This window comes from Myxocyprinus asiaticus, chromosome 17, assembly GCF_019703515.2.
Source record: "Myxocyprinus asiaticus isolate MX2 ecotype Aquarium Trade chromosome 17, UBuf_Myxa_2, whole genome shotgun sequence".
NCBI lineage: Eukaryota > Metazoa > Chordata > Actinopteri > Cypriniformes > Catostomidae > Myxocyprinus > Myxocyprinus asiaticus.
Window position 1 is genome coordinate 12,749,420 of NC_059360.1, and position 23,010 is coordinate 12,772,429.

A 23,010-nucleotide genomic window follows, 5' to 3' on the forward strand; every position below is an offset into this window, starting at 1 on the left:
TCAAAACAACCTTGAGCTGAACACGCTCAAAACGGTGGAGATGATTGTGGACTTTAGGAGGAACACCCCAACACTGACCCCCATCACCATTCTAAACAGCACTGTGGCAGCAGTGGAGTCATTCAGGTTCCTGGGCACTACCATCTCACAGGACCTGAAGTGGGAGACCCACATTGACCCACATTGACACATTGAAAAAGGCTCAGCAGAGGTTATACTTCCTTTGCCAGCTGAGGAAATTCAACCTGCCACAGGCACTGCTGATACAGTTCTACTCAGTGGTCATTGAGTCTGTCCTCTGCACTTCAATAACTGTCTGGTTTGGTTCAGCTACGAAATCAGACATCAGAAGACTACAAAGGACAGTTCGGACTGCTGAGAGGATTATTGGTTGCCCCCTGCCATTCCATTCCAATAAAGCTCATTCTGATTCTGAAACATTTGGTTTTTGATCGCAGACTTCTGTATTTTGGCAAATCTAAGCAGAATTTTAAGCAAACGATTTAAGATTGTTGAAAATTTACAGCAGACATGTGAGATTTTTGGGGTCTTTTTCTCTTTAGAAAAATCAAAGAAAAAAAATCTTTGAAAGTTATTGGGTAATTTTGTGTGTGTGAGAGAGAATGCATTACTTAAATTCAACAAATTGAGATTGAAGTCATATCCACATGCATACTGCATCTATGCATTTGCCAGTTCTAAATCAAAACAGACAGACAACAATTATTGACTTTCACCGTAAACACAATGCAATTATAGACATAAACACAAGCCTGAATCATTTGAATAAACAGACATTAAACAAAACACATCCCAAATAAATGAATATTTTTCTCTGCTTTGTTCAGAATGTATAGCAAGACTCAAAAATCAGTTGCAGCTTCTTTAATAGTAATTATTCAAAAAAGTGTCACAATTGCACAAAGTTCAGACTAGAAACATCTCAGACTGGACACTGTTTGTCATACATTTCTTATTTGAATGATCCCACCATGTGTCTGAAGTTTTGTGATGTATGGAGCTCATATGTCATCCTATAGCGATATTAATAGTTTTCCTGTCAGAGTTTTTATGACACATTGCGCACACTGGATGGCATATGCTTCGTGAAAAGATTGTTAATGATGTTTTTTTAGCTGCCAAACATGAATCCAGAGCAAACATGAAGCCAGCCATTATGCAGAACCACCACAACGTAGATGGCATGCCATACTAAAGCCACGGTTGTCAATTGCTCAATGTGTTTAACTCACAGCAGACTTTGGGAAATGGCCCAACCTTACCTGCGGGATTTGGGTACTGCTTACATACAAAACAAGCACTTGACAGATTATATTGATTGTGGGTTTAAGCTGCTTAGTTAATCACAGGCCTCAGACAAAGAGAAACTCTGGCAAAATAATGAAAACATCACAAAATTAATGGGTCCATTGCAAATAATATTCAGCAAGCTACAAAGGAGCTAGAACTAGACCGTCTTTTTTTTTTACACGAAACTCGTTCCTGTTTGCGTAAAAGCTATTCCTAACAGACTCCATACGGGAGTTTGTGTAACAGCATTTCAAATGTCAGAACACAGTCACTTGATTCCTGGAATCAGGCCCTGTTCATTGCATCTCTTTTGTACCTTCCTTGATGTTCTGTGTGGACACCAACAAAAGGCTGGTTTATTGACCCACTCACCTTCCTCTTTCGAGGCATCCTCAGACCTGCTTATATTGCTTCTGGTCATGGAGCCCTAGAGGTCCCAAATCTGGATGGCTAAGAATTTAGCATTTTGAGTATATTATTCAAATACCTGCCCATTGAAACACAATCCATACCTTTAGTACTGAATGCTTCTCCCTGCAGGCTAATTATGTCCTTCACTTGTGCTTGTGTACTTTTAGTTAAATGCAAGTGTGTAATTGTTACCTCACTCTTTTTATATGTGACCTTTGAAACATATTTTGTCAGGGAACTGGCTCTTGCTCCATGTAAGGACCTGCTCTGCCTTGTCTTTGTCATCATGAAAGCTCCTAGCAGACCTACATTTTAAGGTGTGATCCTCTATGGCCTAGGCATAGGATTCTTGGAAATGTGAAACAGGTTAATTTAGTTAGATATTATTCAGTTTCAGTGTGTGAAGAATAATCTATCATGTTTCCCTCCCCTTAGACACAAGGTGTCACGGGTCAATCAGATCAGAATGACTGGCCCTCAGACAACGCCGTCTCCAGAGTGTCCTTGACTCCCGCCAGACAAAGAAGTCCCATTCAGTTTGGTCAGACCATGCCCCTTTCCCAGAACCAGCCAACCTCAGCTGCGGCATCCTTCTTCATCAGGTAAGAAAAGACATAAATCATATTATAGAGGCTTGCACAACCTAATGTAGCAATGCATTGTTGTTACTTAGATTTTTCTGAGTAAGTAAGATCTTTTCTTAGGAAGTGAACATAGTTTACTATGCAGGTCTCACACTTAGTATGTTGTGTATTATTTGAGGTGGTCTGTCGTAGTCACCATTGCCACAGCATAGCACTATCATCATTGTACCCTTGTGCAACACTGCAAAAATCATGTTCTAAATTAGTTTATTATTTTCCAGTAAATATTATTGAAATATCCTAAATAAAAGATACCTGAGAAGCAAAACAAGATATTAACCCTTTTGCACATGAGTTTGTCTTGTACTGACTAATCCCCCAGCATGAGTTCTTTAATGCATGCTGTAATTAAAAATTGTTTACCTTAAACTTCACAGACGATGCACTGGAGGACATATTATATATTATAAAATATATAATGTGGTTTTTAGATGTTTAGAATGAATGATTACTATAGATGAGATGCGATCTCGATTGCCGCGTATGCGCACTGTCATGTTGTTTATATTGCAATGCAGCATAGGATTCTGAGTTCATTAAGCATAGATGGTTCTAAAAACCTTGACCTTCCACCTGTTGCACCGGAAGTGATGAGACGAATGATGGATGGAAAGGGAGTAGGCTCAAGTGGGCTACATTCTTTGTTTGACTTCAGAACATATTGCTGCATCAAAACCGTCTGCTCCAATGGTAATGGCTTTAAACTTTTATCTTTTTTTTATTTAAATGTTTGTAAGATATAAATAAAGATATTGTGATGCTGAAAAGACTATTTGAGCAGCTAATTCATTATGACAACAGCTTTAGTCCCTCTCTGCTGGTAAACAGCAGTACAAATGACAATCACACTGGCTTGGTATCAAGAGATCCCTGAATTTTCCACTTCTTAAGTAATTGAACAGTACTGACTGGCATTTTCAAGGCTTTGGATATCTTTTTATATCCTTTTCCATCTTTATAAAGTTCCATTAACTTGTTACGCAGGTCTTTTGACAGTTAATTTCTGCTCCCCATGGCTCAGTATCTAGCCTGCTCAGTGCATCCACGTGAGAGCTAACAAACCCATTGACTATTTATACACCGACACTAATTGCAATTTAAAAAGCCACAGGTGTGGGAAATTAACCTTTATTTGCCATTTAAACCTGTGTGTGTCACCTTGTGTGTCTGTAACAAGGCCAAACATTCAAGGGTATGTAAACTTTTGATCAGGGCCATTTGGGTGATTTCTGCTATCATTATGATTTAAAAAGGAGCCAAACAACTATGTGATAATAAATGGCTTCATATGATCACTATCCTTAAATAAAATCAGTCATATTTTCAAAATCAATGCCAAAAATTCACAAGTTCTGCCAGGGTATGCAAACTTTTGAGCACAACTGTATATACAGTACTGTGCAAAAGTTTTAGGCACTTGTGAAAATGTTGCATTGTGAGGATGTCTTCAAAAATAATGAAATAAATAGTTTTCATTTATCACTTAATGTCATACAAAGTCCAGTAAACATAAAAAAGCTAAATCAATATTCGGTGTGACCACCTTTTCTTTTAAAACAGCACCAATTCTCCTAGGTACACCTGGACACAGTTTTTCTTGGTTGTTGGCAGATAGGATGTTCCAAGCTTCTTGGAGAATTTGCCACAGTTCTTCTATTTATTTAGGCTGTCTCAATTGCTTCTGTCTCTATATGTAATCTCAGACAGACACGATGTTCAATGAGGAGCTTTGTGGGGGCCATGACATCGGTTGCAGGGCTCCCTGTTCTTCTAATCTTTTCTATTTGCAAAAGTAATGTTTGTGAGTCTATCATTTATATTTCCTATTAACACACTAAAGCTGAAGAAATAAATAACCATCTTAAGACAAATGTTTTTGTGAAACATCTTATGTGCCTAAGACTTTTGCACAGTACTGTATTGTGTATATATACAATGCATCCGGAAGTATTCACAGCGCTTCACTTTTTCCACATTTTGTTATGTTACAGCCTTATTCCAAAATGGATTAAATTCATTATATTCTTCAAAATTATACAAACAGTACCCCATAATGACAATGTGAAAGAATTTATTAAAAATAAAAAACGAAAAAAAAAAAAAAAAATCACATGTACATAAGTATTCACAGCCTTTGCCATGACATTCAAAATTGAGCTCAGGTGCATCCTGTTTCCACTGATCATCCTTGAGATGTTTCTACAACTTGATTGGAGTCCACCTGTGTTAAATTCAGTTGATTGGACATGATTTGGAAAGGCACATACCTGTCTATATAAGGTCCCACAGTTAACAGTGCATGTCAGAGCACAAACCAAGCCATGAAGTCCAAGGAATTGTCTGTAGACCTCCGAGACAGGATTGTATTGAAGCACAGATCTGGGGAAGGGTACAGAAAAATTTCTGCAGCACTGAAGGTCCCAATGAGCACAGTGGCCTCCAACATCTGTAAATGGAAGAAGTTTGGAACCACCTGGACTCTTCCTAGAGCTGGCTGCCTGACCAAACTGAGCGATCGGGGGAGAAGGGCCTTAGTCAGGGAGGTGACCAAGAACCCGATGGTCACTCTGACAGAGCTCCAGCGTTTCTCTGTGGAGAGAGGAGAAACTTCCAGAAGAACAACCATCTCTGCAGCACTCCACCAATCAGGCCTGTATGGTAGAGTGGCCAGACGGAAGCCACTCCTCAGTAAAAGGCACATGACAGCCCACCTGGAGTTTGCCAAAAGGCACCTGAAGGACTCTTGGACCATGAGAAACAAAGATTGAACTCTTTGGCCTGAATGGCAAGCGTCATATCTGGAGGAAACCAGGCACTGCTCATCACCTGGCTAATACCATCCCTACAGTGAAGCATGGTGGTGGCAGCATCATGCTGTGGGGATGTTTTTCAGCGACAGGAACTGGGAGACTAGTCAGGATCGAGGGAAAGATGAATGCAGCAATGTACAGAGACATCCTTGATGAAAACCTGATCCAGAGCGCTCTGGACCTCAGACTGGGGCGAAGGTTCATCTTCCAACAGGACAACGACCCTAAGCACACAGCCAAGATAACAAAGGAGTGGCTACGGGACAACTCTGTGAATGTCCTTGAGTGGCCCAGCCAGAGCCCAGACTTGAACCCGATTGAACATCTCTGGAGAGATCTGAAAATGGCTGTGCACTGATGCTCCCCATCCAACCTGATGGAGCTTGAGAGGTCCTGCAAAGAAGAATGAGAGAAACTGACCAAAAATAGGTGTGCCAAGCCTGTAGCATCATACTCCGAAAGACTTGAGGCTGTAATTGATGCCAAAGGTGCTTCAACAAAGTATTGAGCAAAGGCTGTGAATATTTGTGTACATGTGATTTTTTTTTTTTATTTATTTTTATTTATTTATTTATTTTTTTTTTAATAAATTTGCAAAGATTTCAAACAAACCTCTTTCACGTTGTCATTATGGGGTATTGTTTGTAGAATTTTGAGGAAAATAATGAATTTAATATGTTAGGAACTTACATGCTGGTGCTTTGGTTTGGAGTTTTATAGTCAATTTATTTGTGTCTGAATGCTATTGGTACAGACTAATTTCACTGTGAATTCAGCAACATTAGGTTGAAAGTTCTTGAGCTAAACTCAGTCTGTCCTTACCGAAATTCGAATTATTGCCCCCAGGGCCAAAACAGAAAGTGTAGTTGAACAAGTAAGTTGCAAAGGTAGTTATATTCATCAGTTAAGATTAATGCACATTTTATTAACTCTACCTCCCTAACCCAAACCCTAAACCTAACTGTCAGTGAAATAAAATGTAATGGAAAAATGTAAGCTTAGAATTGTGCTCGTATTTGATTAAGCGAACGCGATTACTTGCTGGCACAGGACAAAATCCTGGGTCACCAAGGCTGCAGATGTAACACCCTTTGACCCTTCTGTTATGTTTAAAAATAATGACACCTGTGATGTTTGGGTCAAAAATGACCCGTATTGAGTTCAATAGATTTTCAGTAAATTTACAGCACATTTATTAATAAATTGTGAACTTGAAAATTGACATAGGCTTACCTACATGCTTTCACACTGAATAAAGGCTTCTATTGTAGCATTTAAACTGGAAAGGGCGCCACCTATTTGTGAGTTGTGGTACTACACATGCACGATAGATATACAGTAAATCTTTAGCTTTAATGTAAGGATTTACAATATTTAAAATAATTTGATACTCATATTACTTACAAATTAATGAGTCTGAAAGAAAAAAAAAATCATGGTTTATATTCTGCAACATTACAACCATAGGAATATTGCAAATAAAGAACATTCACCGATCAGCCACAACATTAAAACCACCTGCCTAATATCGTGTAGGTCCTCCTCGTGCCACCAAAACAGCTCTGACCCATCGAGGCATGGACTCCACAAGACCTCTGAAGGTGTCCTGTGGTTTCTGGCACTAAGACGTTAACATCAGATCCTTTACGTCCTGTAAATTGCGAGATGGAGCCTCCATGGATCGGACTTTTTGGTCCAGCACATCCCATAGATGCTCAATCGGATTGAGATCTGGGGAATTTGGAGGCCAAGTGAACACTTTGAACTCTTTATCATGTTCCTTAACCATTCCTGAACAATTTCTGAGTGTGGCAGGGCTTATTATCCTGCTGAAAGAGGCCACTGCCATCAGGGAATACCGTTGCCATGAAGGGGTGCACGTGGTCTGCAACAATCTTTAGGTAGGTGATACGCGTCAAAGTAACATCCACATGAATGCCAGAACCCAAGGTTTCATAGCAGAACATTGCCTAGAGCATCACACTGCTCGAGCTTCCATTTCTTCCCTAGGTTAACGATGCACATGCACCCAGCCATCCACATGATCTAAAAGAAAATGTGATTCATCAGACCAGGCCATCTTCTTCCATTGCTCCAAGGTCCAGTTCTGATGCTCACGTGCCCATTGTAGGCACTTTTGGTGGTGGACAGGTGTCAGCATGGGCACTCTGATCAATCTGCGGCTACGCAGCCCCATACGCAGCAAGCTGCGATGCACTGTGTGTTCTGACACTTTTCTATCATGGCCAACATTAAGTTTTTCAGCAGTTTGTGCTACAGTAGCTCTTCTGTGGGATCAGACCAGACGGCCTAGCCTTCGCTAGCCTTCGCTACCCACGTGCATCAGTGAGCCTTGGGCACCCATGACCCTGTCGCCGGTTCACCAGTTGTCCTTCATTGGACCACTTTTGGTAGGTACTAACCACTGCATACAGGGAACACCCCACAAGACCTGCCGTTTTGGAGATGCTCTGACCCAGTCGTCTAGCCATCACAGTTTGGCCCTTGTCAAAGTTGCTCAGATCATTATGCTTGCCCATTTTTCCTGCTTCTAACACATACGATTTAAGAAGTGATTATTCACTTGCTGCCTAATATATCCCACTCCTTGACAGGTGCCATTGTAACGAGATAATAAATGTTATTCACTTCACCTGTCAGTGGTTTTTATTGTTGTGGCTAATCAGTGTATATTATGGTACAACAATTACATTGTCAGAATTGTGTGTGTGTGTGTGTGTGTGTGTATGCACTACACACAGTTTTGGCAGTATGTGTAGGTGGACCAATGATGTGACTTGCAATTTTGATGTCCAAACCCCTTTATAGAGTAAAAATAAGGAAAATGTTTATAAAAAACACATTTATTTAATCTATTAATCTCTTTTTATCAAATGATATGAACATGTAATGAGAGTTTTACAAAGTTGAAGAATTATTAGACATTATAGTCACACAATGTCATACCGGATAACTGTCTGGACCTCATGGTGAAATAGCTACAAAAAGTGTTAATAATCAAATAAAACCTAAAATTTCTGCCACAGGCATTATTGTATGAGTGTGGCCAACAATATATTTAAATATTTAAAAAAAATATGACATCCAGTTGATTATTATGCTTTGGAGCATTCTGTCCCAAAACTGGCAGTCAGCCAATGTCATCCAGGATAACAAGCAATCTGGAGCAATTTTACGGGGCATTTTATTTTGACACGTTATCAGACAGGATGTTACACAATCAGGAAGACCCTGAAGGACCCCCAAACAATGGTGAAAGGTTAGTAAGTCTCTCTTAAAATGTGTTTAATTTACCCTTTTAACTCACTGGTACACTATGTAGTAAAATCTTGTGTCATTTGGGATAATGCTAAAAATGTTACATTTATAATGTTAATTTTATGCAAATGTGTTTATTTAATATGAATTTACATACTTGGAAGATGAAGGTCAAGGTTGCAGAGTTCTATAGGTAGCCAAAACAACTGCATGATTAAGGTTCAAACTGAGTTTTGTCATACAGGATAACAATTTTGTCATATAGGAAAATATGACGTTTACCTGTACTGATCCAATAAACAGCCTTCAAATTTGTACACAGAAGTATTAAAAAGCCGTGCATTTCAGTTTTATCTCGTTACAGTTGATGTTCAAACCTTGTTTACTCATGTAACTGTCAGCTGTAATAAATTATATCCCCATTAAAATACAGTACATAATAAAACAAGATTTAATTAATGGTATATTTAGCCTATGTAAATAACAATATTTAATAACTGTATCTAAAATGACATGGGGCAATAAATAAATAAGTACTAATACAACAGATATTTATTCATTTTAATATCTATTTCGTATATGTTGAAACTTGATACTGGGCGGCGTACACAGGAAAGTGCACCGTTAGATCGGTTTCATGCTGAAGAAGTAAGTTTTTACATAGTGTTTTCTCCTGTAAATATAAACGAGTGTAAATGCCAACATCATCATATAGGATATGTCGAAAGGACTGAAGCTTGTCAACCAAAACATGAGTTCATTGATGTCATTAAATAAGTCTGCTTTTTTATTCCATCAATTACTCCTGGTCGGAGGCTTCCGTAAATATTTAGTTTATACATAACTTTACGTCCTACCTAAGTTTAATGGTGCCATGCTCAAATATTTAGTAGTGCGTAAATTGTGACTTAGTGCCCATTTAAGCCACAACTAGGCTAAGTTGAAACTTACGTATAGCTGGTGCAACCAGCCCCTGAGGTGAGTGAGTAGCTTACTTTCCTACTGACAAATTTTCCATAGGTTTGCTTACTTGCTTGCTCTGCCCAAGCTTATCATGTTAAACCTGTCGGCATAAAATATGCCAGAAATTATTAGAATACAATTTTTGCAAAATATGTAAGTTTAACTATACCAAATTCTCTTCACAACGTCACATGGTCTAACCAGTCTTGTCGGCAGTGTCTCATGTGGAGAAGTCCCCGTGGTAGGTCCTACCCAGAGGGGACCGGTGGCAGAGGGAAACTCTGCCCAAGGAAGACGCAGGTTTACCAACAGGGAAACCGTCTCGCAGAAGATACATCACATGGGGTTACAAACAGGCAACCAGCGCATGTGGAGTACAGGGCCTAATAGCACACATACTGGGCCGGCATCAAGTTTCTCCGCGAACTCACCTGCCATAGGGTTAAGGAGGAAGGACATATAGGGTCCACGACCTCATCAACACAGCTGGGGGGTAAAAAGCACACGTCTCCCCCTCCAGGAGGAGAAAGGCGATATACACAAGCGGTACACCTGGCCAGTTGTCCCGCCAACTTACCTGTTCGTACCTGACAACACACGGGACAAACCGGCTCAACCCGTAGATTGAGGAACCTCACGAAGGTATTGGGTGTTGCCCAGCCCGCTGCTCTACCAATGTCTGCCAAAGAGGCGCCATTGGTCGGGGCCCAGGAGGCCGCCACACTCCTGGTGGAGTGTGCCCGAAGCCCCAAGGGGGGCGGCACATCCTGGGCATGGTATGCAAAAGCAATGGCATCAATGACCCAGTGGGCAATCCTCTGTTTGGATACAGTGCTCCCATTCCGCTGTCCTCCGAAGCAGACAAAGAGCTGCTCAGAGCATCTAAAGCTCTGCGTGTGATCCAATCCATGTAGATGCGCAAAGCACGCACCGGACACAGCAATGAAAAGGCTGAGTCTGCCTCCTCCTTGGGCATTTTCGCTTGCAGGTTCACCACCTGATCCCTAAAAGGGGTCGTGGGAACCTTGGGCATATAGTTCGGTCTGGGACTCAGGACCATGTGAGAGTATTCCGGACTGAACTCCAGGCACGTGTCGCTGACAGAGAATGCCTGCAGGTCCCCTACCCTCTTGATAGACGTGAGCTCAGTCAGGAGGGCAGTCTTCAAGAGACTGCCTTTAGCTGAACTCCAGGGGCTCAAACGGGGCTCCCCGCAGGACCATGGAGAGATCCCATGATGGAACGAGGCACGGTCTGGGAGGATTCAACCTCCTCGCTCCTCTAAGGAACCTGATGATCAGGTCGTGGTTCCCTAAATATTTACTGTCAACTGCATTGTGGTGTGTCACCATAGCGGCCACATACACCCTCAAGGTGGGGGGGACAGCTGCCCCACCAGCCTCTCCTGCAGGAAGGGAAGCACCGACCTAACTGTGCATCTCTGGGGGTGCTTACCCTGGATCAACGGCCAAAGCCTCCGCAGGGTGAGAAACACTGCCAGCAACTTGAGGCAGTTGACATGCCAACATAGTCACGGCACCGTCCAGGAGCCCGCATCTGCATGCCCGTTGCACACGGTGCCCCAGCCATGCTCGGAGGCGTCTGTCATAACCACGATATGCCTGGGGTACTTGCACTAAGGGGACTCCTGCCCGCAGGAATGTAAGGCCCGTCCAAGGGCTGAATAGGTAGTGGCAGATCGGTGTGATGACTACACGATGTGTGCCACGGTGCCATACCCATCTCGTGACTCGAGTCTGATGCCAGTGCTGAAGCGGTCTCATATGCATCGACCCGAGTGGCTTGACCACTGTCGAGGATGGCATATGCCCCAGGAGCCTCTGAAAATGCTTCAGTGGGACCACCGTGCTCTGCCTGAACAACGTCAGCCAGTTCAGCACTGACTGTGTGCGCTCGCTCATGAGGAGAGACTGAGTCTAACTCCAATCCAAGAAAAGAGATGCTGTGTACCGGGGAGAGCTGCTCTTTCCCCAGTTGACCCGAAGCCAGCTAGAGACAGCCAGTCGAGACAGTTGAGGATGCGGATGCCCACTTCCCTTAGCAGGGCAAGGGCTGCCTCTGCAACTTCTGTGAAGATGCGAGGCGACAGAGACCGACCAAAGGGGAGGACCTTGTACTGGTGCGCCCGGCCCTCGAAGGCGAACCGAAGAAAGGCCTGTGCCAAGGAGAAACCGAGACGTTGAAGTACACGTCCTTCAGGTCTACCGCCACGAACCAATTCTGATGCCAGACGTTCGCTAAAATGCGTTTCTGCGTCAGCATCTTGAACGGGAGTCTGTGCAAGGCCCGGTTCAGAACTCGCAGGTCCAGGATTGGCCGCAACCCACCGCCTTTCCTTGGTACGATGAAGTAGGGGCTGTAGAAACTCTTCTTCATCTCGGTTGGAGGGACAAGATCTCCACAGGCAGGGCATCAGGGAACGGAGGTTAAGAAAGTAACCAGGATGTTTTCAATTGACCAAAAATTAAAATAGGTTAAAACTGCACATCAAAGTAGTTTTTGCTTTTATGAGGATGCTATTGCCTTATTACAACCTGGGCGGGTGCCTGGCGAACTGAATCGCATAGCCGAGTCAGATGGTCCCGGTCAGTCATCGCGATGGGTTGGGGAGTGCAAGCTATGCCCCCAAGCTCCGGGCGAGGGGGACCAAGGAGACAATTGCATTGGACGTACCGGCGGGTGGGGCCTCGCGGTGGGGCGGAGCCAGGGGGCGCCACGGACTCCGAACTCGTGGCCGTGCTGAGTCTGGGGACTTTGAAGCACTTACCTGGCTCTGGGTACCCACCATAGGACCGGTCAGCGATGGGGGAGGAGGGAGCCGTCCTCCTAATCGATCACAACCGCCCGGGCGGGTGTGTTGTGCCGCAGCTGGGTGCGCAGGGGCGGGGGGCCCACCTCCACAGCGTCATACCTGCCATAAATGTGCAGTGTCCGGCGTTCGCAAGAACGATGGCCGTAAACACCTGGTGTGTGACCCAGGAAATGAGGAAACCACTCCTTTTCTGAACACGTGGGTACCGCAGCCTTTCGAGCATACGGCGAATCAAAGAAAAGGCAATAAAGGATTCTCCTCCCGGCCCTCCACCAGGGAATGGAGTGGTCTGCTTACCATCTCTAGGCCTGCAGCAGGTCTCCACGTGCCTGGGTCACCCATCTCAGGGGCGGCTAGAAGCCTTCCTCGGGTTCTTGGCAGCGGGCCATGAGACGGGGGCATCTGCTTCCTTTCGGGTGGCTCTACTCCGGGTTAAACTGTACCTTGCGGCGGAGCCGGTATCGTCGCCGCAATGGGATGCCCCTGGTGACGAGCAGACAGGGTGCGGGATCTTGATCCGCGCCAGGGCAGGATATGCTAAATAGCCTCTGTCTGCTCCTTAACTGCCGAGAACTGCTGGGCAAATACTCGGTGGTGTCGCCCAATAGGCCGACCTGGGAGACGGGGGCGTCAAGGAACCGTACCTTGTCAGCCTCCCTCATCTCGACCAAGTTGAGCCATAGGTGGCTCTCCTGGACGACCAGGCTGGACATCGCCTGTCCGAGAGTCTGCGCCATAATCTTCGTCGCCCGGAGGGTGAGATCAGTCGCCGAGCGCAGCTCCTGCATCAATCCTGGGTCAGAACTACCCTACTGCAGTTCTGTTAGAGCCTTGGCTTGGTGCACCTGCAGGAGAGCCATGGCGTGCAGGGTGGAGATGGCCTGTCCAGTGGCACCATAGGCTTTAGTTGCCAGAGATGACATAAACCTACAGGCGCTGGACGGGAGTCTCGGGCGGTTCTGCTAGTTGGCGGCGTTTTACGGGCACAGGTGCATCGCAACGCCTTATCCACCTGGGGAATCGCCAAGTACCCCCTGGCAGCCCCACCGTCGAGGGTAGTGAGAGTGGAGGAGCTCAGAGACCGGGTCCGGGCAGTGAAAGGTTCCTGCCACGACCTCGTGAGCTCCACATGCACCTCTAATGAAAGAAAGCCGCGACTACAACGTTGCCATGGTCATGTTCTCACAGTGAGAACATGACCCGTCCATGAACGCTGTCTCTGTGTGGGCAGTGCCCAAGCACGTAAGACAGCGATTGTGGCCATTGGAAGCAGAGAGGTAACGACCGCAACCAGGAATTAAACACAGACGGAAAGGCATCTTTAAAAAGACGCTCTACGTCAGTGCCACTCTTTTAGTAGGGAAAATATACTCTTTTATTGCAAGAACATATACTCTTTTAGACTGTCGAAGCACCCAGGGGCGTTCTCTGCACTCCACCGGTGCGCAAGGGGGAGAAGCTGCTGTATAGAGAGAGAGAGAGAGAGAGAGAGAGAGAGAGAGAGAGAGAGAGAGAGAGAGAGAGAGAATGATAGAGAGAGAGATCTTGTGACACTCTTGACTCAAGAGAAGCTTCACAGCTGCATTGAAAACCAGTGGTATTTACCACCGGGTCAGATTTGACCCAAACATAATAGGTGTAGGCAAAAACATTAACATTCCATAAATATAAACAAATATTATAAAAACCTCAAACTTTTTTTTAGCTCATTTAGTCAATGCTGAGGATAACCAAAAAGCATTTTGATCAAACTTAAGATTAAGTCTAATTTTTAACTCTTAAATGGTTAAAAAAAAAATGACCCTACCATAACAGAAGGGTTAAGTCGACCCACAGGAAAAGGTAAACACAGTTGAATTGATGCAAGATGTCTGATGGGAGATGGTGCTTATCATGTTACTGAGGTCAGGGTACAGGAACATTTGTTAGCACCATGTCGACTTCCCGTTGCATCATGTTGACTGGTATGTGGAAAGGGGTGGTGACAGGAATGCTTCTGGAATTGTCCTGGAAAATACATCTGATATATTCCTCAAGTCAAATGACAACATTTGACATTAAAGAGTGATCAGTTGGAGGAGAAGGAGACAAGCCCAACCTTCAGATCTCTTGGGATATTGCCACCTGCCCAAGCTCTTCCAGGTCATTCTAAGACAACAGACAGATGTAACCCCATGTAGGAAAATGTTAATTTTTGTGGTCTGATTTATAATTGCTTGTCTGTTTTCTTTGTAATAGATCTCAAACAAAGCGGATGAGTAGGAAGGCTGCTATGTCACTGAAGGATATAGACTTGAAGGGGTTGAGAGAAAATAGATTTGTTTTGCCCTGTTTATTTAAACTCCTATGTGGAAGAACAGACGAAAAAGGAAATTATGTTGGGTACCACCTCTTTCATCCCAAATAATGGCTCTTGCCATTAATTTTATTGTTATTGTTGGGAATAAGTTCAGTTATCACTCTGGACACCCTAACATTGTTGGAATTCCAGTTCAAAGACTAGGACAAATAGCTTTTTCATAATAATGCCCACTAATGCTGCAACCGTCACAAAATTCATGACTAAAAGGCTAAGAAAGATTAAGAAATGTAACTTAGAACTGCACTAGATTCAGTCTGACATGGAATCACATTGGTATTTCAGAAGAAGAAATCATAGCAAGTCATAAATCTAGGGTTAACAATGAACTACATGTTTTAGGTGTAAAACAGGTGTAAAGGTACAGATTTCAATATTCAAATATCAAACCAAGACTAAAATGACCCAAGATATTTGCCTTGTGTAATTCTTGTAGTCTACTAAGTTATTCTTTTGACAGTGTTGGGAAGGTTACTTTTAAAATGTATTTCACTACAGATTACAGAATACATGCCCTTAAATGAAATTTGTAACGTATTTCGTTACATTATTCTAAGTGAGTAACGTATTTTAAATACTTTGCATTAATTCAACATTGTCTTACATTATTGTATTTAACAGTTTGAATGAATGTGGCTTTCACACAATACTGCTACCTGAGTAGACTGAACACAGGAGTCACTCTGAAAATATATTAACACTTGCTGTAGAGATGGAAGCTATAAGCATGTAAAAACAAAAGCAAAGTGTTTTGTCAAGGTAAAAACGATGAAGACCCAATTTTTCCTTGACCTTTTATTTTCCACAGCTTCAAGTTAGAGTGAAAACCAGTAAACAAAGATGTGAATTTACAGTTCCATTGAAGAATTATCATTTAGTTTCTTACATTTCTGATTGCCTTGCACCAGATTTTTACCTTCTCTTTTTCCCACAGCATAAAAATGGGTGAAAAATATATTAAATAAATTACAAGAACATAAATTTACTGTTAAATCGAACATGCAGCTAGATTGCCCAACAAGTAAAATGTTATCATTATCTCAGCATTCACATCACTACTGTATTCACATCAGGCAGTATAATTCTTACAAGAATATTTCCCTAAAAACAGGATTAAACTGTTTAACTAACTCAAACTGGATACAAAGATGGCAAAACATGAGAACAGTCTTGGCACCAGATTTAGCATTTGACATGGATGTACAATAACAAACATTAAACAAAAGAAATGACAATGCTGTGAGCGTTACCTAACTTAATTTACTTTCCAGCCCACTTTACAACAAAGCCAGTAGAAACACAAAGATTGCACAATATAAGAATGGTCTTGGCACCAGATGTTGCATTTGAAATAAAATAACAAAAAAACAAACAATCAGAGTAACAATTTTTTGAGCATGGCCCAATTTAATTACTCATTTACTTTGCAGCCCACTTTACAACAAAGGCAATTGAAATGCAGCAAGAGTCTGTTCAGTGTTCTTTTTTCACACCTTTCCTATGTTGAATAAAAATAATCCCTTGTTAATAAATCAAATGCATTTGCTTTATGCATGTACAATGTTGCTTCAACATGTATTACATGTAATTTAAAAAAAAAAACAAAAAAAAAAACTATGAAACAACGTGACTTGAACTAACATGCAAAAGTGCAACTGCTTTTGACCAGTTTAAGTGCCAGCATGGCCCAACTCCTCTACTACCCACTGTACTACCCACTTACTCAGTTACTCTGCAGTCTAGTGACTGTGGTTGTACCACAGCAAAAGAATCAATTCAAAGTGTTTGTCTGACTAAATAAGCCCTCCCTGACTAAAAAGTCGCTCCACAGGAGCACTTGATGGCAGTGTGGTGTTGTATTTTAATAAAAGGGCTCTGATCATTGGATATGCCTTCAATGAACCCAATGACTTGTCTGGATCTTGGAGGTACTTCTGCACCTCATCCTCTGCTGTGGAGCTGGTTATTTGTGCATTTTCTAAAGAGAAAAAATTGTCATTGTCTTCTGGCTCAGTTCCCACCAGTGCATTTCCAATGGTCCTGGCATCATAAGAAGACTCAGTGTCGAGAAGATGAGCCTCTTGAACCATTATCCTTCTCATGGGTTCCCTCTTGTCAGCAGCAAGCCACCACAGTTGGAACTTTGAGATGGTGGATGCTACCAACCTTGCCTCATGGGAAGCCAAGACCACTCCAAAACGAGTGTCAATTGCCTGATTTATTGCTGTGAGGATGTGCGATGAGAACTATACCTGTGGCAACTTTTCAGACAACTTAGCATTCAGGGTGATAATTGTTGGAAATAAGAAGCCAAGATAACAATTATTTTCCCCTGGGAGAAGGTTGATGGAGTAGGCGGGTGGTTTCAGGATAGCTGTGTACTCTTTGAGATAGTTTGATGGAGTAGGCAAGTGAGTGGTTTTAAAATAGCTGTGTACTCTTTGAAAAACATTGTCTCTTGAGGATGAAGTTTGGCTACTTGGAGATGGTCACAGACTGCAGTGAGCTGAGCCTCGGTGAGACTCATTATATTTTCAATGGCATTGTACTCTGAGCTCCACCTGGTCATGGACGGGACAACACACCTCATGTTGGCAATTTCTTCAATGACATCAGCAGCACCTGAGGAGCAGTGAGCCTTGTCCCAAATGGCAGCACATTTGGACATAGCACTCTCTCAAAATTTCCGTGAGGTGCCTTGTGATGCTGCCTTGTCTAGATCAGTTGTGGTGACAAGATTGAGAATGTGTGCAGCGCATCGATGGTGTGGGGGCAAAAATAAAGTTCAGCTCTTGTTGCTCTTGCTCTTCATCAAGAATCGCACTGACATCAGCAAACTGCACACCATCTGTGCTATCTATGTCGTCTTCTGGATCTAAAGCTCCATATTCAGTGAAAGCTTTGACAAAATTGCTGCCATTATCTGTCACGGTTTCACTGACTTTGCCCTGAAAGTGAAATTCGGCATGTGTGGCGTCCTCGAAATCTTTCACATGCCAATGCAGCTGACTTTCTCTCCAGCATCCCTGGCTCAATCCAATGACATATGATGCCCATGAAGCTCATATGATAAGCCGTCCATATGTCTGCTGTTGTGCACACTGTTTCAGTGCTCTGAAAGGTTTCTGTCATCATCTCCTTCATTCTCAAGTATACTTTTTCAGTGTGTTGCATCAAGGTTTTCTTGCATTCTCTACTAATGAAAAGGTTTGCACATCTCCAATTATAAATTCAAAAATCAATGCATTTACTTTCCTCTGGGTGGTGGCTGTTGCAGTGAGCGTTGCTTGTTTTAGAGGAGGAGGTGTGCATGATGCAGTGGCACTGCATTCATCATCATCCTCATGTGATATCCTTTTGGTTGGTGTGCTCCGCATGACATTGGAATGCTTCCTCTGGGAAAAAAAGCAAATTATTAGAAACATTCTGATAGCAAATAAATTGTCTATGGTGAGTTTATAGTGAGAATAAAAGTAAACAACATTACATAAAGGTTGCTGGAAAACAAAAGAACTAACCTAATGGCTGGTTGCATTGCAATGCATCATATGTGAGTTCAATACCATTGCATTTATATGCAAGTTCAAAATGACAACTGGTTGGCATGTTACAAAAATCATATCAAGGCGGTGTCGAGGCACATTTATATTTACTTCAAGTCTCCCAATCGCATTCCGTTTGTTGTGTGTCAGGATGTTGCGACTATAACTTACATAATAGGATATTTTATAAAGTGGTGGGACTACTGTGGCCTTCTCAAAAAATGGTGAGGTCACGTCCTCAGCGTCCCCAGCGGAAATAACGCCAAAAAATATAGTACACATCATGCATGCTTTAAATTGGCTGGTCTCCACTCTGTGGTTTGTTTGTTAGCTAGACCTTCTTAGCAAGCTAATTACTATACCGACAATGCTAACAGGCTGATCTGCAGTCGGCTAGCAATTTGGCTGAGTAGGTTGCTCGCTAGGTTGGCAATTTGACCAGCAAGCATTCAACTTTAGCCGGACAAAAATAAAACTTACTTCAAGGAGTTTCTTCAAGTTAGACATGGAGTCTTTGGACACAAAAAGCAGGCAAGCAGAGGTTGCACTGCACAATAATATTGCAGTCTCCTTTGCCCTCTATCAATGTGAAATGGTCCTTGAATTTCCAGGACAGAAATGCATTCCTGCCCTGGCTGTGTGTCAACTCCATCCTGTAATGTCGTGTGTGGACACGTAGAGAGGCTGCTCATTGCAGAGTCAAATGGGTCTTGACGGACACGTACGCTACACTGCGTCCATAGCCTACTGTGGTACAAATATGCTTTTGCGCTGTTTTAAATCAGGGGCTTATTGGAAAAAAGTGATGACTTTTAAATTTCAGTGCAAATAATGCAGACTTAAAAAAAGTAATCCTTTAAGTAATCTATTGATTTTAAGTGTGTAACTCTATTCTGAATACCACCTATTTAAATTGTAACTGTAACTAAATACAGTTACTTATATTTTGTATTCTAAATACGTAACGCCGTTACATGTATTCCGTTACTCCCCAACACTGCCTTTAGACCCTCAAATACATTTCTCCTCACAGATGTTTGACTTAATCAGAGTTTGCAGGAAAAGCAGAACCAAGAAAAGACCTTGCTTCCAGGAATACCATACAAACATTAAAGAGGAGTATCCGCAGAAGGAGTCATTATCAAACCTCCATATTTAGAGCAGGAGCTGATGGCGAAATTGCAGAACTGCAGTCATCCTTCTGGTGTGCAGCAAGCCCTGTACCTGCTTGTACAACAAGCGGGAGGCTGGATCCTCTTGTAAAATAAATGTTAATTAGAGTGCAATTAGAGTGGAAGGGAGGAGAGAAGAGCAATAGGGGAAGAAGTCAATCTGTTTCTTGTTATCCCTTGTTATGATACTGTGTTTTCATCAATTTTTTTAGTAATGGATTCAGTGACGGGTTTAGGCATGGGCGACATGGGCTGCCACCCAGGTCGGCATATTGTGAATGGGCACCCTGAAATCCACCAGCCATCTCATTTACATTACATTTACATTATTGTTTTATTCATCTGCACTGTAAACATTATTGGGTTGCTAGCAAAGAAATAGAGGAACAAATGACAGGGGAGATGCATGACTGAGAAAGTTGACTTTGCCCTAACCCCCAGTCTCAGCATATGCGCCAGTGTGACGAAGCATATGATTAGTGTATTGACATTATGGCTGACTCCTGTAATGAATACAGACACAGGGCCCAACAGAGTCCCAGATCTCCAGGATGCGCTGTCACACTCAGCACCCTGGTGTGTTTGACAATTCCACCTCGGTGCTCTGCAAGATGAAAAGGTTCAAAACAACCCTGAACTGAGAGTTGTGTGCTGGGTCATGTGAGTGAATCATCTGAGCCTGTGCAAGATGGGAGTTGGTGTAGAACTGATTAAAAGGATATGACTGTTTTAGAAGGCCACATGCTCTATTGACTCTGGGGGGGGGGGGTGTCTCTCTGTGTGTGTGTGCGTTAGTGGTGGCCCCTGAATTATAAGTGTACAGTACGTGATTTGTGCCATTAGGAAAACTATGAAACCCAAGGCACTGTAATATCACTGCATTACAGTGCCTTACATCACCGCCAGTTTGGAGTACCAAAGAGGCTGTCGATATTTCAAAAACACCCTCAAACTTAAAGAGAAACAAAAGCCTTTATAAAAAAAAAAAAAAAAAAAAAGTCATGACACCAAATGATTAAGACTTTAGATTAAGCCTAGTTTAACCTTTAACAAACCAATTGTAAGTAATCAACAAATAAGCAAACTCACAAAAACGCACTTTCGAATAATCATGTGAATTGAAAATTAGCCCACCTGTGCTGTTTAATAAATTTACATGGCCATGCAGAACATTATCAGAACATCTGTGAACATCACTTGATGTGTGATTGCTTAACTCAAGGACCATAAGAAGTCCTTGGCAAAAACATACCGACTATATTCACCAGATACAATAATAATAATAATAATAATAATAATAATAATAATAATAATAATAATTGTCTGATGAATCTGATAATCTGAAGTTAGATTCCTATTAATTTGCACTGTTGAAGGATTCACTGGAAATTCTGAAAGCCCTATGGGGTGGAGCTCAGTAAATGTCAAGGAATACATTTTGATTGGATAAACTTTTCGCCATTATTTGTAAGGACACTTAGAATGTCTGCGAGTGGAAAAGCGAAAACACAGAGACAAATAACGATAAATGAGAATGAATGGGGAAAAAATATGTATTTATTTTGAGATCTTTAACACCAGCAGAGGAGGCGTTGCTGGCCCTGAGAGGTTGCCACAGGTATACGTGATGGGTTTAAAAAATGAAAAAGTGTTGAACGTAAGCCTTCCATTGATAGTTAAGGGTGATGTTTTCAGGGTTCAAGAGTTAGATGTCTGTATATAAGTGTAGATGCATGATGCATGCTTGTACATGCACGTATGCAGGTCAGCATGTAAGGAGCACAGCTGTTTGGCAATATGCAGGCCTGCAGTGGCATTGAGCACTACACAAAACAAAATGTTTTTATGGCCTAGCACACACTTTCAGCTGCCTGTACAGGTGAGCTTGAAAAATAATGACTATGATTGCAGTAAACATTCCACCATAATTACATGTACAGCAATCCAGACTGTCACCAGACGAGGTGAGTAGCCAACGGAACTTCCAAAGTGCATTGTTACCTTGGCCTTAGGGAGTAACCATAGAAACATAAGTGTTCTGGCTGGTAAATTCATGGCTGTTCATTCAGTCTCTCAGCTGAACGTAATTGCAAAGTGAAGATTATGTGAATCACAGAAGAGCAACATTTACTGGAATCACATTCCCTCTTTTTCTTCATCTGAACTGAGCTTTTCTAAATGCTTACCCACACAGAGTGCAAATTGTTGAATGGAAAACATTGAAATTTTAGCCAATAAAAATAAAAAATCAAAACAATGCATTCATGTGGTCCTCTACACATTGATTTAAAAAAAAAAAAAAAAAAAAAAAAACCTGGATTGTTACATCTGGACTGCAAGACATCATTACAGTGTTTTTCCCATCTAACAGTTTCTATACTTTAAGTGGGCAGCGCAACAAAACAACAGAGTTGTACACCGCAACTGCTCAGGGATGTAGATAGGACTGAAGCCTATACCATCAAGCTAGTTGAACAAACTCAGGGTTGCAGGATTGGTTTCGAGTTGACAAAACCAAACAATCCAATCAGGCTTAATTGTTACCGTGAAGGTGCTCATCAACTTTCTGTAAACTCAGGCTTTGATCCTGAGTTTAAGATTAGTTCACGCGCATTCGCATGAATGAGTGATGTTTGCAGGGAACAGCCAATCACATGAAACATGAGAGAGAGATAGAGATTCACTTCTCACGAGAGTCAGTGAGATTTACATATCTGCTGAAGGCTGATCGTTATAAAAAAATAATAATTGTAATACATTTACACAGCACAACAAGAGATTATTATACAAATATTAAAAATGAAAACACATTTATACTTCACGAGGCCTTCATGACATCATGAAGAATTAAAACACATGATTTACACAGCAAGAAGAGACACCGCGGCTGCTGCGACAGCTCAAGAGGACTGCTAGAAACAAATTCTGAATGTGATCAAAATATAAAACAGCTGTTGTATCAATGTGTAAGTGAATTCAAATAGGTCCACAACAAGAACAGACAGGCTTATTAACTTTAAAAGCTTAAAAAACTTTATTTAAAATATAAAAGCTTTTTATTCATCTAAATTTAAAGCTTAATAAAATTTAAAACTGTTACAAATTAATATAGGCTACTACTGAATAATTTAAAAGTAAGCATTTGGAATACTGCACGCAATAACTGGTAGGCTATGCAATAATAAGACGTAGGTTATTTGTTCTTTTTTTGAAGACAACGTCACGTGAATTAACGTTCATCACTAGTCCATGAAACAGTCTGGGTCATTCATCCCTTTCTATACTGTAGCTTTCTTGTGGAGTGATTAAGCTTTTAATATGGTAAAATCGATCATTATTGGCAGGTATTATAATCTATTTTACTAGCTGTTTTATAGATTATGTTTATAATATAAACTAATATATTTTTGTTTATAGATGTTTAAAATTTTATGGCTAGAGTAGGCAAATGAAAATCAAATATAGTGCATTTAAATAATAAAAAATCTATATTTAAATAATTTATCATGAAGAGCTGATTGTGTGGATTTCTACGATTTTTATTCTGTAAAGTGCACTTTAAGAGAGACGGGGGAGTGACTTCATTCCGTCAGAGATGTCACTTTACTCACAGCTGATTGGTTTAGCATCTGTTCGCGATCTTTTACCCAAAACAAAACCTGCTAAGGTACAGGTTAGCCATGTAG

At 41.8% G+C, this 23,010-nt stretch overlaps 1 protein-coding gene across 1 annotated transcript in view; it reads left to right on the top strand.

Moving 5' to 3' along the window:
- Window positions 1–23,010, top strand: part of kif26ab (kinesin family member 26Ab) — a 178,304-nt gene that overhangs the window by 83,999 nt on the left and 71,295 nt on the right. The window contains exon 4 of the mRNA XM_051722876.1: window positions 2,158–2,324. Coding sequence (XP_051578836.1) covers window positions 2,158–2,324 — 167 coding nt within the window. The remainder of the gene's footprint in view (window positions 1–2,157; window positions 2,325–23,010) is intronic.